Source organism: Nilaparvata lugens, chromosome 14 (assembly GCF_014356525.2).
Source record: "Nilaparvata lugens isolate BPH chromosome 14, ASM1435652v1, whole genome shotgun sequence".
NCBI lineage: Eukaryota > Metazoa > Arthropoda > Insecta > Hemiptera > Delphacidae > Nilaparvata > Nilaparvata lugens.
Genome location: NC_052517.1, coordinates 19,255,971 through 19,273,142, shown reverse-complemented (window position 1 = coordinate 19,273,142; position 17,172 = coordinate 19,255,971). Strand labels below are relative to the sequence as shown.

Below are 17,172 nucleotides of genomic sequence, written 5' to 3'. Positions count from 1 at the left end.
CGAGATGGCGCGTGTCATCAGAGCTATTAAATTACAATTGATATCCGATGAGCCTAAGGTGCTATGGGAATTAGGAAGTGTTCATTGTTCTATTCATAATGATATTATTTCTTATTTTATTGAATTGCCACTTGAATCTAATTTGTACGAAACACTTTTTATGCTGTCTTATCCTGTAAAAACGAACAATGAAATAATTACGATACATGTTGATCCATCATTAGTTATTAAAGGCCATGAATTGTATGAAGGCGATTGCCAGTTATTGAATAATAATTATTATTGTAGAAATGCCACACAAGTTGTTAACAAGTGTGTAGAAGAATTGGTTAGTGATAAGAAATTGAATAGCTGTAGGACTTTAGTTATCAAAGGTATAGTTCTTTTATTAAATATATTCCGATTATAAACCAATATTTAATGTTTAACATCAGCAAGAGTTCAATTGTTCACGGCTCAAGAAATATTGTAACATATCCAAAATCTACACAACTAATAGCCCTTGAAAAAGATGAAGCATTATTAAATTTTAGTAAACCTTATACATTTTGGGAAAGTAATGTTCTATATCCTACTGAAGTACCGACTTATGAAAATAAAATAATCACTAATTTTACTTTTGAAGAAATACATAAGGCAAATACTTATTTAGAGCCATTACTGATTCTTGAAGATTTTGTAGTTAGTAGCAACTTATCAGAATATGTAGTTTATATATTAATGGCGTGCTTAATACTTATTATATTATATGTAGTTTTTCATTCTCATGTATTCAATAACAAACTTGTAATTCCAGACAAGAAATTAGATAATGTTCAATTTCACTTAGAAAACTCTAAAATATTTCTTACACCCCAGCTACCCTTATGAAGGTGAGGACACCTTCATCTTAAGGGGGGAGGAGTTATATATATAAAAGACAATAGATTTAGGAACTGTAGAGTAAGCACTTTGTACTAGTATTTAAACCTCTGTAAGATTATTTCTCGTGTCATTCCGTTACCAATAGTCATGCTGCCATTATGTATGTGTTTTATTCGTTAAATAAATCTTTTTAAAAAGTGAGTTGCGCGTTCGTTTATCTTATCTTTAGACCAGTTATAGAATAGACACGGCCCATTGTATGTCATACTGAAAGTCGATGAAGCCAACTTCTACTGCCATATCGCCAAATCGTGACGTCAGAATCGGATAGAAAACTTTTCTGTAGAGTTTGTTTACATTGTTTTCCATAGCAGATTGTGTCTATTCCAGTGGGAGTTTACCATTTTAATGAATAATAATTTACATCCTTCTGAAATAGACACAATCTGAAAGTTTTATATCCGATGATGACGTCACGATTTGGCGATATGGCAGTAGATGTTGGCTTCAGAGGCTAGACTTCCCAGCGTGTCTATTCTATAACTGGTCTAAGGTCAGAGTGTCACCATTTGGAAACACATGCTGCGTCGAGTCGCAGTCTCTTCTCAACTTGAGTGGCGTAAGTGTGAGTTGAGCCTTACTTTTACCTCCAGTAGTAGGAGATAGGGCGACAGCTGAACCACTGGAGATGCGGCATAAATGCCGACACTACTTTTACCTCTAGTACGTTACCTGTATGTCGAGCTTCCTCTGCTGATCCGTGGCGTAGAGCCGGGTGGCCAGCGACCAATCAGAGTCGAGCAGCAAAGGAGCACTCAGCAGCAGTTTGAGAGTGTGTGACGTCACAGCCGGAGTGCATCTGTCACTGTAATGGCCGCGAATCGTCATGTTGTGACCACTGAACCAGGCACCGCTCAAGTCCAACTGACAACAAAATGGTGTTACTATAGTGAGGTCCACGTTATAATGGTATTGCTATTCTTGTCTATCATTCAACAAAGCTGATAGCACTATCTCTTTCGCGCTTTGTTTTTTTGCCAGATCGTCTCTTAACAATGTAGAATTGATCATTAATCAACAAAATATTTCATCTTAATTATGAAAATTCATTGAAAAAATATAATTTGTTGCTTAGTAAAATATAATTGATTATTTTAAACGAGAATGAACAGTTGATATTACATCAATAAACCTGTATCAGCTACCGTCTATAGAGGTCATTGACAAGATAGAGGATCGGCAACGTTGTTCTGCTATCTTTTTCCACTGCCATTATAATGTGGACCTCACTCTAAGGCTCAACTCACACTTACACGACTCAGGTGGAGACGAGACTGGACTCTAGTGGAGAGCATGTGTTTCCAAATGGTGACGTCGCGGAGACTAGAATCGACTGGTCTGAGTGTCACCATTTGGAAACACATGCTCTCCACTAGAGTCCAGTCTCTTCTCCACCTGAGTCGCCTAAGTGTGAGTTGAACTTTAATCCCACAACTGTTTTATTGTTTCGACTATTATTCTCATCCAAAAAGCTGGAAAACACTTTGACAAGAAGTTTGAGTATTTCAACAGGTATAGATGGAATGATCCAATAATACAGAGGTTCCTCTCCAGTTTATGTGATGTGCTTTTCCAAATATAATTTTCTTGCGATGATCTATCTAATAAGATAGGTCATTATAATTTTTATCTTTGTTATGTTTCATTCAATTAGAAGCTGTTTATAGTGGACATTCTAATTCAAATGTCATTATTACTATTGGAATGAATGATGAATGAATGGATGAATGAATGAATGAATAGTACTGACATCATACTCGTTGCGTGACTTCTCGTGAATAAGAGCGGCCACTATGAATGGATGATGGGCGGCCGGCAGGTTGATCTTCAGTTGACCTTCAAAGTAGAACATACTGCCCGGTGGCATCTTCAGATCCAATGCCACTGTTATCTCCTTGCCTGCAACAAATACACTAGTAGTTCTCGCGCTGTTATAAACCACAGCCTCCTCTTATACTGTCCATCAGAGTAAATCCTGTCTGCATGTCGTGTCGGCGAGATTTCGGTGTGAAAACGGCTGATGGCTGTTGGGGTTAGTGTATCAAAAATGCTAACATCAAAAGCTAATCTCCTCCAAGACATGCTGGCAACAGGACAGCCCGAGTTGAAAGTACAGAAAGGTCGAGAGACATTACTATGTTATTTTAGTTATTAATTGCATGCAATATTGCATGCAATCAATAATTCATTTAATAGTGCATAAAAATTGCATTAAATGAGGCATCCAATTAATAGTCCACATAGCAGCTGATTTTTCACCAAGTTACATTGAAATATTGAATTGCATGATGGCCCATGCAATTTATAATCCACTCGACAGCTAATTTATATGATGAATAATTCTATAGTCTGATTTTTACTCTAATATTGGCGTATGAAGGAGGCTCCTTTCCTTTTATATTATCCTTGAAATTCAAAATTTCCAAAAACCTTGTAAATACGTCAACGCGCAATCTAAAAAGGAACATACCTGTCAAATTTCATGAAAATCTATTGCTGCGTTTCGCTGTAAATGCGCAACATATAAACATTTAAACATAAAGAGAAATGCAAAACCGTCGACTTGAATCTTAGACCTCACTTCCCTCGGTCGATTACTACTGTAATGGCGTTAAATATTATTGGTTATTTGGGGTTATCTTTTGTATGAGTATTGTTAGGTTGTAAGGATAATAATAACTATTTGAATTTAACTTGGAAAAAATTATAACTAATTCAATTTTTAGTTTTTTAGTTCTGGGTAGTTAATTTTATTGTGATAAGTGTTGTTAACCTTTGATCTGTTGCGTTGTTAAATTCTGGAAATAAAGAATTGAATTGAATTCATCATGAAAACAATTTATAATGGGGGAATCGCTTGGCTTGCAGAGGTTAAATTGATCTAGCTCTATAAATCATGAGAAAAGGATCTATAATTGAAAGGAATAAACAAAACATACATTTTGGAGAACTATAGTGAGGTCCACGTTATAATGGCAGTGTTTGATTAGCAATGGTATTGCTATTCTTGTCTATCATTCAACAAAGCTGATAGCACTATCTCTTTCGCGCTTTGTTTTTTTGCCAGATCGTCTCTTAACAATGTAGAATTGATCATTAATCAACAAAATATTTCATCTTAATTATGAAAATTCATTGAAAAAAATATAATTTGTTGCTTAGTAAAATATAATTTATTATTTAAAACGAGAATGAACAGTTGATATTACATCAATAAACCTGTATCAGCTACCGTCTATAGAAGGCATTGGCAAGACAGATGGTCGGCAACGTTGTTCTGCTATCTTTCTCCACTGCCATTATAATGTGGACCTCACTCTAAGGCTCAACTCACACTTACACGACTCAGGTGGAGACGAGAATGGACTCTAGTGGAGAGCATGTGTTTTCAAATGGTGACGTCGCGGAGACTAGAATCGACTGGTGTGAGTGTCACCATTTGGAAACACATGCTCTCCACTAGAGTCCAGTCTCGTCTCCACCTGAGTCGCCTAAGTGTCAGTTGAACTTTAATCCCACAACTGTTTTATTGTTTGACTATTATTCTCATCCAAAAAGCTGGAAAACACTTTGACAAGAAGTTTGAGTATTTCAACAGGTATAGATGGAATGATCCAATAATACAGGGGTTCCTCTCCAGTTTATGTGATGTGCTTTTCCAAATATAATTTTCTTGCGATGATCTATCTAATAAGATAGGTCATTATAATTTTTATCTTTATGTTATGTTTCATTCAAGTAGAAACTGTTTATAGTGGACATTCTAATTCAAATGTAATTATTACTATTGGAATGAATGAATGAATGAATGAATGAATGAATAGTACTGACATCATACTCGTTGCGTGACTTCTCGTGAATAAGAGCGGCCACTATGAATGGATGATGGGCGGCCGGCAGGTTGATCTTCAGTTGACCTTCAAAGTAGAACATACTGCCCGGTGGCATCTTCAGATCCAATGCCACTGTTATCTCCTTGCCTGCAACAAATACACTAGTAGTTCTCGCGCTGTTATAAACCACAGCCTCCTCTTATACTGTCCATCAGAGTAAATCCTGTCTGCATGTCGTGTCGGCGAGATTTCGGTGTGAAAACGGCTAATGGCTGTTGGGGTTAGTATATCAAAAATGCTAACATCAAAAGCTAATCTCCTCCAAGACATACTGGCAACAGGACAGCCCGAGTTGAAAGTAGAGAAAGATCGAGAGACATTACTATGTTATTTTAGTTATTAATTGCATGCAATATTGCATGCAATCAATAATTCATTTAATAGTGCATAAAAATTGCATTAAATGAGGCATCCAATTAATAGTCCACATAGCAGCTGATTTTTCACCAAGTTACATTGAAATATTGAATTGCATGGGTCATGGCATGCAATTTATAATCCACTCGAAGCTAATTTATATGATGAATAATTCTATAGTCTGATTTTTACTCTAATATTGGCGTATGAAGGAGGCTCCTTTCCTTTTATATCATCCTTGAAATTCAAAATTTCCAAAAACCTTGTAAATACGTCAACGCGCAATTTAAAAAGGAACATACCTGTCAAATTTCATGAAAATCTATTGCTGCGTTTCGCTGTAAATGCGCAACATATAAACATTTTATTCAAATATTCAAAAACTTTATTGTTTCTTCCAATACCAATACATTCAAAAATTTCACTTGAACAGCAAAAATACAAGAAATCAATCACCTGCAAGGAAAATCCTGTGCGCAGGTGAGAGTTGCCAACATTACATTAACAAAAAATAATAAGAAATTCAATATCATTATATTAAATGAAAGATATGAAGAAGTGAGAAGAAGGAGAAAGGGAAAGAGAAAGAAAAAGAAAGAGATGTAAGAGTGCCAGCAAAACATACCTTGATAGAGAAAGATAATATGATTTAATCAAAAATTTTATCCTCTATTCTAGTGGTTATTATCCATTCAATAGATCATCTTTTGAACAATTTATCGGATCTACCATTGATATGTTCAATGAGGTAATCTGGAGTGTTGTTAATCAATTTATTTGCTATGTAAAAGTATTGTCTTCTGCAAACATTGAGATCCATTCTTATGTTTTCAAATCTCTTTCTGGAAGGACGCAAATTGAGATTTGTATCACGGAAAAGAAAAAGATGTCTATTATTTTTAATGAAAATTATTAGGTTTTTGATATAAAGTTGACGGACTGTTAATACCTTAAACTCATTGAACAAATATTTAGTTGGATACAGACGAGGTTTACCTAGGATAGTTTTAATTAGGTGCTTTTAAACATAAAGAGAAATGCAAAACCGTCGACTTGAATCTTAGACCTCACTTCCCTCGGTCAATTACTACTGTAATGGCGTTAAATATTATTGGTTATTTGGGGTTATCTTTTGTATGAGTATTGTTAGGTTGTAAGGATAAATAACTATTTGAATTTAACTTGGAAAAAATTATAACTAATTCAATTTTTAGTTTTTTAGTTCTGGGTATTTAATTTTATTGTGATAAGTGTTGTTAACCTTTGATCTGTTGCGTTGTTAAATTCTGGAAATAAAGAATTGAATTGAATTCATCATGAAAACAAATTATAATGGGGGAATCGCTTGGCTTGCAAGAGGTTAAATTGATCTAGCTCTATAACTCATGAGAAAAGGATCTATAATTGAAAGGAATAAACTAAACATACATTTTGGAGAACTATAGTGAGGTCCACGTTATAATGGCAGTGTTTGATTAGCAATGGTATTGCTATCCTTGTCTATCATTCAATAAAGCGGATAGCGCTTTCTCTTTCTCGCTTTGCTCTGTTGCCAGATCGTCTTTTAACAATGTAGAATTGATGATTAATTAACAAAATATTTCATCTTAATCATGAAAATTCATTATGAAATTATTGAAAAATATAATTTCTTGCTTAATAAAATATAATTGATTTTTTTAAACGAGAATGAACAGTTAATATTACATCAATAAACCTGTATCAGCTACCGTCTATAGAAGGCATTGACAAGACTGAGGATCGGCAACGTTGATCTCCTATCTTTCTCCACTGCCATTATAACGTGGACCTCACTATATAGTATACCTATCTGATTTAATAATTACATCAACTTTATAACGAGAATGTCAATATAGTGTTGCAAGTAACTCTATTGTAGCACAGTCGTAGGCCTACCTTGTGCATATCTGACAACAATCACATGATTAGAGTCGGTATGAAGTCGCTGCTCATGCGCATAGCCCAGTTTGAGGTCAAGGCCGACATCAGGTTTGCGCAGTTCGACAAATGTGCTCGTCTTGTAGCCGGCAAACGTGCGAAACGACGCATACGACGCCTGCGCACTCAGTCTGCGCAGGTCTGGTGAGGCCACGCCCCCTGAGGCGGGTGGATTCGTTTGCAGGTCGGCTATGTACTCCACGTGTTCTTGGGCGCGCTGTCAACACATTTACATTCATTTATTATATACACAAAGACAAAACAATTAAGCTTATATGAATTACAAATTATAGAAATTTAGGACCGCTTTCCGAGCTCGGGATTTAGCCAAGTTCTAGACTTTAAACAGCTGGAGTCAGAAAATTGGCTTCCCAAAACGGGGCGTAGTTGCAGTAAATAGTTGCAGCAAAGTAAATCTTTATTTTCTTGTGTCTATAATTGGAAACGTTTCTCCATGACGAAATGAAACATAATTCAAAATAGCTGAAACTTTACACTATTTTCTCTTCATTTAATTTTGTGTTCAATTTTCTAGTTTTTCGAAATTTAATTTAAACGTGGTCTACGACTAGGCCTACGCCCCGTTTCGAAAAGCCAATTTTCTGACTCCAGCTGTTTAAAGTCTAGAACTTAGCTAAATGCCGAGCTTGGAAACCGGCCGGCCGGCTGTGAAACCGGCTTGGAATAGAGAAAACAATTACAGTAATTTGTAGACTGTGTATATTAATCAAATACTAAAATATTCTATCTGAATTATGGAAATCTATAGTTAAATCAGGGGGAAATAATATATATTGTCTTGATGAATATAAAATATTTAGAAAGAATACTTAATGAAACACATACGGTACAAGAGCTTTCATACAAGCAATAGTTGCTTTGCGGAATGAAACACTTACTATACTATGGGACCTTTCACACTGGAAACAGTTGCTCACAAAATGAAACACATACAATAGTAGAAGAGCTTTCATACAAGCAATAGTTGCTTTGCAGAATGAAACACTTACTATACTATGGGACCTTTCACACTGGAAACAGTTGCTTACAAAATGAAACACGAGAATTGGAAATGTTTGATTGGTCCTGGGTAAGACGTTAAACTGTCTACAGTCTCCTCAGAAGGAGAATGGAAGAAAGAGATTGTACGGAGTGCTCATATGAAAGAGAGTTGCGCTTCCAGATGAAATATACATGAGATAGTTTAGGGTAATAGTTGCCTAGCGGAATAAAACACAAACGATAGTATAACAGACTTTTCATACAAGTAATGATTGCCTTGCAAAATGAAACAAATACAATGGTAGAAGAACTTTCATACAGCAATAATTATCTAGGTATCTAATATCTATAATATGACAGTGACTGTTTTATGATATTTTCTCTTATGTAACTGACGATGTCCATGTATATTATTGTGTAAAATGCTCATGACAATAAAAAATAAAAATCTGGTGTGGCGCACTCACACAACTTTCCTTGCCGTTATGAAAATTGATCACCTGACGCTAGTGTTCCCGCGCATCTCAAGTCTACTATTTAAAGATTTGAGCAAGCTGGTGACAGGGCAATAACGCTGGAGACACACATGAGGTCTGCTATCTCTTCATAGTGAATGATTTAATAGAATCAACAATAATTTGCAATTGAATAATCACATTTTCTCGAATTTAAAGCTTATTTTCAATTTTAGGTGAAAATGTTACTGAACATTAATTGTAGAGATTTTCATGCTCAATCTACTCCACTTGATTTTTTTTGTTTCAATTGTATCTGAAGCCTGATAATTGGGAATCTATCTGCATTGATGAGGCGGAGCTCCTGAAATTTTTACAGGTATGGGACTTGTGGCAGTTGATAGAGCTTATCGATGACTATTTTAGGTATGAATTTGATCAAAATCGTTGGAGCCGTTTCCGAGAAATTCACGAAAAACACTGTTTTTGACAACATTTTCGCCATTTTAGCCGCCATCTTGGATTGCATTTGATCGAAATTGTTCGTGTCGGATCCTTATAGTGAAAGGACCTTAAGTTCCAAATTTCAAGTCATTCCGTTAATTGGGAGATGAGATATCGTGTACACAGACGCACATACACTCATACACACACACACACATACAGACCAATACCAAAAAACCAGTTTTTTGGACTCAGGGGACCTTGAAACGTATAGAAATTTGGAAATTGGGGTACCTTAATTTTTTCGGAAAGCAATACTTTCCTTACCTATGGTAATAGGGCAAGGAAAGTAATGAATTAAAATAGTTGCTTTGCGGAATTCAACACATATTATACTATGGGACCTTTCACACTGGAAACAGTTGCTCACAAAATGAAACACGAGCTATACTACAGGACCTTTCACACCGGCAACAGTTGCCCTAAGGAATGAAACACATTTTATAATATGAGACCTTTATACCGACGACAATTGCATCGGAATATAAAAGACGTAGTATACTATGCCACAACAGTTGTCCTATTGAATGAAACGCATATTATACTATGCGACCTTTCACACTGGAAACAGTTACTCACAAAATGAAACACGAGTTATACTACAGGACCTTTCATACGGGCAACAGTTGCTCCACGAAATGAAACACATATATAATAGTGGGGAAGCATTGACACAGGCAACAGTTGCCCTACTAACCAGCAGTTTGATGTTGAGAATCAAGTTGATGTTAGGATAGGCAGTGCTCTCGAGCTGTAGACCTCCGAACACTCGCTGCACTCGCTTTGTGCTGCGATCGCCCAGTTTGACTTCGACCCGCAACTGTTGCTGCTGCTGGTGGTTGCTGGGCGCTGACACACTGGCAACAGTGAACTGGTAGTCCAATGCTATGTTGGCTGCGAACGAGGCTTCATTCACGCGAATATAGCCGTGTGCCGTCGCCTCAAAGCGCTGCGTGCGGAAATTCAGTGCCACGTCACACTGTGCTATGCCCTTCTTGTCCACCCACTTCAGTGTGCCTTAAAAACATACATTATCATCCTATACATTATTATCCACTAACTCAATCTCATGAGCTAGATGCACACCTGACGAGGCGCGATGTGGCATTTTATTTATTAATAAATAAATAATTTACTAAAAATCAATTAATTCTGAACACCGAAGACAGCACAATTACTCGAAACAAATCAATGTCTCCAGAGCATTTTAACCTGAGGCCGCACTGCTGGATGGTTACACACACAACAGTCATTTTGTTTTTAGTCGGGGCGTTTAGATTAAAATACATGGGCGGCTATGGAGCAGCACACACTCTTGTCTACTATCTACTGACGGCTGTTGGATGACGCAGTGATTATAACAGCTGATTTTTATTTCTGTGTATGGCCAGCTCAAAAATCTTCTCCCATAAGGATTACAAGTAAACTTTGAAGGACCGTAGGAAAGAGTCCTGAAGTCGGATTATAAATTTGATAGGCCATCAACCTGGTCCTGAACATAACAAACACAACTAAAACAAATCATCAAATTCGGTACGCACATAAAAAAGTTATTGGGTGTAAATAATGTTATTGAGGCTCGATTTTTATTTATATAGATAACTAGCCGTAAGGCTAGCTTCGCTCGCCATATCCGTCTAGCCAGGGGGCTCCGCCCCCTGGACCCCCGACTGGATCGTCCAAGAATGAGATCAGCAGGCTCGCTTCGCTCGCCTGCATTTTTCATTTGAGCATTTTTATCATATGTTAGGACAATCCAGTCGGGGGTCCAGACTAAACGTCTGGCTAAACGGATATGGCGAGCGAAGCGAGACTGACGGCTAGTATTATAATATTTCCAGGATTGAAGTAGCAGTATCAATTTTTCCGCGATAAATGCATTTACATCTTCAACTTGGTGCCAACCTAACAAAGTCAACTCAACTTAATGCCAACCTGACAAAATTATTAATTTAGTTGCCAGTTAACAACTGTTTCGAAGAGGTACTCTATCTAGATTATAGTTCTATAGTAACATATGATATGGAAATTTCAATTATAATTAAGAGATTGGGAGAAGAAGAATATACATGCTAAAAGACGAACTTTAAACCCTTAAAAACAACCCTTAGAGTTAAAATATTGCCAAAACATTTCTTAGTGCGCCTCTAAAGGGCCAACTGAACATATCTACCAAATTTGAACGTTTTTGGTCCGGTAGATTTTTAGTTATGCGAGTGAGTGAGTGAGTGAGTGAGTCAGTCAGTCAGTGAGTGAGTGCCATTTCGCTTTTATATATATAGATAGAAGACTGACCATCTAGATGGGCAACACTCTTGCCATTAATTTGCAAGTCGAGCTTGGGCTGATGCGTGTATCCATATTTGCCCTGCGTTGATTTCCACGACACCTCAATGTCGACATGCTTCTTGCCGTTTATGTCCAGGCCAAACACCAGTGATCGGTCCAGCGGCAAACGCACGTATCTACCTACAACATCAATCAATCAACATTTAATAAATACAATTGAAAAAAATATATTTATCCTCCACCTACTGTCAAAAATACTTACTTTACTCCCTGAAACATGATACTAAAATGTCACTTTTTCGCGCTCGGTACTAAAAAACAGAAAAACTCCCTAGGGAGTAAAAGTGACTCCATTTAAATAACATGGGAAGCATCTCTATTTTAAAAACGTACATTTGGAATAGGTCAGAAGGTCTAAGCTCAGATGAGGAAGCATATAGAGTAGTCATTGAACCAAATAAATTCAATACCTCAACCAGACATTTGATCGATATATAAAATTTATGTTTGTATGCTGAAATTATTATTACAAACTTCATATCACTATACTAGAAAAAATTTATATATTTTTTCTTTTAATCCATGTTATTCAAAATACCAGCCAACGAATATTACTTATTAACTAATCAAATTTGAAACGGGAACTTCATCATAGCTGTAGTTGTGGCTGTCATTGTTGTTACAACTTTAGCCGACAGATAGTGCTGTCGGAGGAGAACTGTGATTACAAGCCAGCTGTTTCTGTTTACTTTTTAGATTATGTTGTAACACATTGTTTGGTCACATACGTTTTTAAAAATTATTTTATTTGCAGTTTTTATAAAAATGTAGGTGGTGGAAGAATGTTGTGTATATCACGAGTGAAAAATGTTTTTTCTCCCTCAGGAAAATTGTTGCCCTCGGCTTCGCCTCGGGCTTCAAACTTTTCCCTCAGGGAGAAAAAACAGCACTTTTCACTCTAGATATACAAATAACTATTATTTGACCCCATATGAGCTAGTGTAGTGCTTGTTCAATTAGTGTCCAGTGAAAGAGCAGAGCAGTGATTGAGTGAATCTAGCTTCTATAGTACAGTCATAAGTGTACATATTAATTAAACAATCAATATCAGTAAGAATATCTAATGAGATATTCGCTGTTAACATTTTCGAGTAGTATGTTAGGGTAGAAAAAGTTAGCTCATTAGTCTCCCGACTAGATAGCTATAGTATTGACAATAAAAAAAAAATTTATTTGACTTCTGACACAGTGTTCGATAAGATCATAAGAAATTACCATGGCTATAAGAAGATTGTATATGGTTAGGCGTTAAATATCACTGTTAACTGAAGCCGATAGTCCTAGTAGTTGTTTTTGGTGAAGCTATGTGACGCTGGTAGTCTCTCATACTGTGCCCTTCTTACACTCTTACACTCCCAACAACACACTAATAATAGACAGTGTATAGGGTGTCTATGTTGCAAATGTGAGTGTTAACTGAAGCCGATAGTCCTAGTAGTTGTTTTTGGTGAAGCTATGTGACGCTGGTAGTCTCTCATACTGTGCCCTTCTTACACTCTTACACTCCCAACAACACACTAATAATAGACAGTGTATAGGGTGTCTATGTTGCAAATGTGAGTGTTAACTGAAGCCGATAGTCCTAGTAGTTGTTTTTGGTGAAGCTATGTGACGCTGGTAGTCTCTCATACTGTGCCCTTCTTACACTCTTACACTCCCAACAACACACTAATAATAGACAGTGTATAGGGTGTCTATGTTGCAAATGTGAGTGTTAACTGAAGCCGATAGTCCTAGTAGTTGTTTTTGGTGAAGCTATGTGACGCTGGTAGTCTCTCATACTGTGCCCTTCTTACACTCTTACACTCCCAACAACACACTATTCATAGACAGTAGTCGACAGTAATCGGAGAAGAAACTTGGGAATATGTGTAATATGAAATGTGTAGAGTTATATGGGGGTGTACACACTGGAAATAGTTGCTGTGTAATATGAAATGTGTGGAGCTATATGGGAGTGTTCACTCTGGAAATAGTTGCTGTGTAATATGAAATGTGTAGAGTTATATGGGGGTGTACACACTGGAAATAGTTGCTGTGTAATATGAAATGTGTGGAGTTATATGGGGGTGTACACACTGGAAATAGTTGCTGTGTAATATGAAATGTGTAGAGTTATATGGGAGTGTTCACTCTGGAAATAGTTGCTGTGTAATATGAAATGTGTAGAGTTTTATGGGGTGTACACACTGGAAATAGCTGCTGTTTAATATGAAATGTGTGGAGTTATATGGGGGGTTCACACTGGAAATGGTTGCTGTGTAATGCATATTTCAATCTATTGTTTCTAGCGATTCAAAAACAAAGGCAAAAGGTTGTCTATGAAAAAATCTCTATACTTATAAAAGGCTAAGCCCCGACAGACTGAAATCACACCACAGCCCAAACTACTGAGCCTAAAAACTTGAAATTGTTTTTGGTGAAGCTATGTGACGCTGGTAGTCTCTCATACTGTGCCCTTCTTACACTCCCAACAACACACTAATAATAGACAGTGTATAGTGTGTCTATGTTGCAAATGTGAGTGTTAACTGAAGCCGATAGTCCTAGTAGTTGTTTTTGGTGAAGCTATGTGACGCTGGTAGTCTCTCATACTGTGCCCTTCTTACACTCTTACACTCCCAACAACACACTAATAATAGACAGTGTATAGTGTGTCTATGTTGCAAATGTGAGTGTTAACTGAAGCCGATAGTCCTAGTAGTTGTTTTTGGTGAAGCTATGTGACGCTGGTAGTCTCTCATACTGTGCCCTTCTTACACTCTTACACTCCCAACAACACACTAACAATAGACAGTAGTCGACAGTAATCGGCTTTAAATTTCAAACATGAACGACCCATACCATGGGATATCTTGTTTGCTATATTTTCTTCTACGGTGATGTTTATTCGTAATGAAAACACAAAGAAGCAGTCAAATGTTACATACTTATTTGGTAAAAACACAAACATGTTCAGGGTGACCACCCATTTTGGAATAAAAGATTCATGAGTAATTCCCGGTTTTCCAGAGTAAAATTTCAAATTCTCCAGGTAGAATATCCGCATTATTTGAGGAACAAGATACATTCATAAAAAAAATATTATGGAAATCTTCAGTTTGCTCTTCCATGACGAATTGCAAATAGCGTTTTAATTTTCCAAAGATATTGATAATTTTTGACACTACAGTCTATTTTTGTGAGGAATTAGTACGTTCTTTAAATACTCATGTGTGTGGAGTGCTTTTGGACAGGGTCCATTCTCAAAACTCAGTGAATAGTTGAAAACGAGAAATTCCTCACAAAAATAGACTACACTGTCAAAATTATCATTTGAACATGTATTATGTATTCTGAGTCATACTTTTACTAATGAAGTTATATGTACAGTACCATAAGCCCATGTTTGTAGATATTTTTTCTGGTTAGGTAGGCTAGTTCAAAAATCCGGTGTGGCGCACTCACACAACTTTCCTTGCCGTTATGAAAATTGATCACCTGACGCTAGTGTTCTCGCGCATATCAAGTCTACTTATAAACAAAGATCTGAGCCAGCTGGTGACAGGACAATAACGTTGGAGACATACGAGGTCGGCTATCTCTTCATAGTGAATCATTTAATAGAATCAACAGTTGCCAACAGTTTGCGATTGGATAATCACATTTTCTCGAATTTCGTGCTTATTTTCAATTTTAGGTGAAAATTTTACTGAACATTAGTTGTAGAGATTCTCATACTGAATCTTTTCCACTCGAATTTTTTTGTTTAAATTGTATCTGAAGCCTGATAATTGAGAATCTAAAATTAAACTTTGCATAGATGGGGCGGAGCTCCTGAAATTTTTACAGATATGGGACTTGTGGCAGTTGATAGAGCTTATCGATGACTATTTCAGATATAACTTTAATCGAAATCGTTGGAGCCGTTTTCGAGAAAATCGCGAAAAACCCTGTTTTTGACAACATTTTCGCCATTTTAGCCGCCATCTTGAATCGCATTTAATCGAAATTGTTCGTGTCGGATCCTTATATTGAAAGGACCTTACGTTCCAAATTTCAAGTCATTCCGTTAATTGGGAGATGAGATATCGTGTACACAGACGCACATACACTCATACACACACACATACAGACCAATACCAAAAAACCACTTTTTTGGATTCAGGGGACCTTGAAACGTATAGAAATTTAGAAATTGGGGTACCTTAATTTTTTTCGGAAAGCAATACTTTCCTTACCTATGGTAATAGGGCAAGGAAAGTAAAAACATTGCCAATTGCTAGCCATCAAGTGGTTTCTTTTTTTTAGTTCATTGTTACTGTACACTGTTCGGAGTGGCCGTAGTCGAGTGGATCAGATGCTGGCTTTATGATTCAGAGGCCCGGGTTCAAATCCCAGCCCGGGCAAGATATTTATCTCGGGCCACTCCCGTGTTTCGGATGGACACGTTAAGCCGTCGGTCCCGGCTGCCTAAAAAGCAGTCGTTAGGTCATGTCAGAGGCCCTGAAATTGATCAGTTGCGACCTGAAAACTCTGACACCAGACCTCAGCCAGCCAGGTCACTCGATATTATTATTTTTTTATTACTGTACACTTCTTTACTAAATTAATTGAAATACATGAAAAATTCATGAGGAATTCAACGTTCTCCCGGTAGGTGGCTCTACAATATAATTCTCAACTGTGAATGATTGGGGATGGAACAACAGGCTTTAAGCCCACAACTGTTCCTTTCCCAAATTTAGATAGAAATTGTCCAAAAATAGGGTATCATCATTTATCATTTATTTGTTTGTGTATGTTTACACTCTTTATGATTTATGACCAATATGGAGGATCCTGTATAGGTAGCATTAACGCATTTTTGCTCAAGTATAGAGAAACCTTTGACGTCATCAACAAGTTGTTTACTGACCCTGGGCAGACAGCCGGTTGTTCTTGGATTGCACGAGCAGTGATATGTTGTAGAGGTGTTCAGTGTAGGCCACTTCTGCCCGCACCGTTCTGTTGATTAGAGAGCCGGGCGTCTCGAATACGGCGCTCATCAGCGTTCGGTTTTCAGCCTGCAACCAAAACAACATTACTATAGACACCGATACTCTGTCTTGTCAATGCCTTCTATAGACGATAGCTGATACAGGTTTATTCATGTAATATTTATTTATTTATTTATTAAAACAGTCACAAACACGATATTTGGAAAGAGAAACAGGCAATTGCCCAAAACTTCTTTAATTCCTTGATTTTGGCATATAAATAGTCCAAAGTGAGGTTAAGTTTAAAATTTCTGTTTTCACCAAAGATTAACACTCAGAGAATACGTATTCGAGATATGACTGATGAATTTTGAATTTCGAAGGGTTGATAAGAGGCGGAAATAACACTAAACAATCCGATAGTTTCAATAATATTGGAATAAACTTGAAAATTTTGAGCAGAAAAATTAAAACTACTATCACTGCAACTATCAGCTGATGGTTGGATATCAACTGTTCATTCTCGTTCAAAGTAACAATTAGGCTATATTTTATCAAGCAATAAATTATATCAATAATTTCATAATAGAGATGAAATATTTTGTTGATTTTACATTGTTAAAAGACGATATAGCTACAGAGCAAACCGAGAAAGAGATAGCGCTATCTGCTTTGTTGAATGATACACAAGGATAGCAATACCATTGCTAATCAAACACTGCCATTATAACGTGGACCCCACAACACCATATTATTGCTCAAGTACTAATA

At 36.8% G+C, this 17,172-nt stretch overlaps 1 protein-coding gene across 1 annotated transcript in view; it reads right to left on the bottom strand.

The window, feature by feature from the left end:
* Positions 1-17,172, bottom strand: part of LOC111054146 — a 156,607-nt gene that overhangs the window by 92,887 nt on the left and 46,548 nt on the right. The window contains 8 exon segments of the mRNA XM_039441196.1: positions 1,587-1,788; positions 2,675-2,823; positions 3,698-3,722; positions 4,756-4,904; positions 7,092-7,350; positions 9,792-10,111; positions 11,390-11,563; positions 16,341-16,488. Of these exon segments, the coding sequence (XP_039297130.1) occupies positions 1,587-1,788; positions 2,675-2,823; positions 3,698-3,722; positions 4,756-4,904; positions 7,092-7,350; positions 9,792-10,111; positions 11,390-11,563; positions 16,341-16,488 (1,426 nt within the window).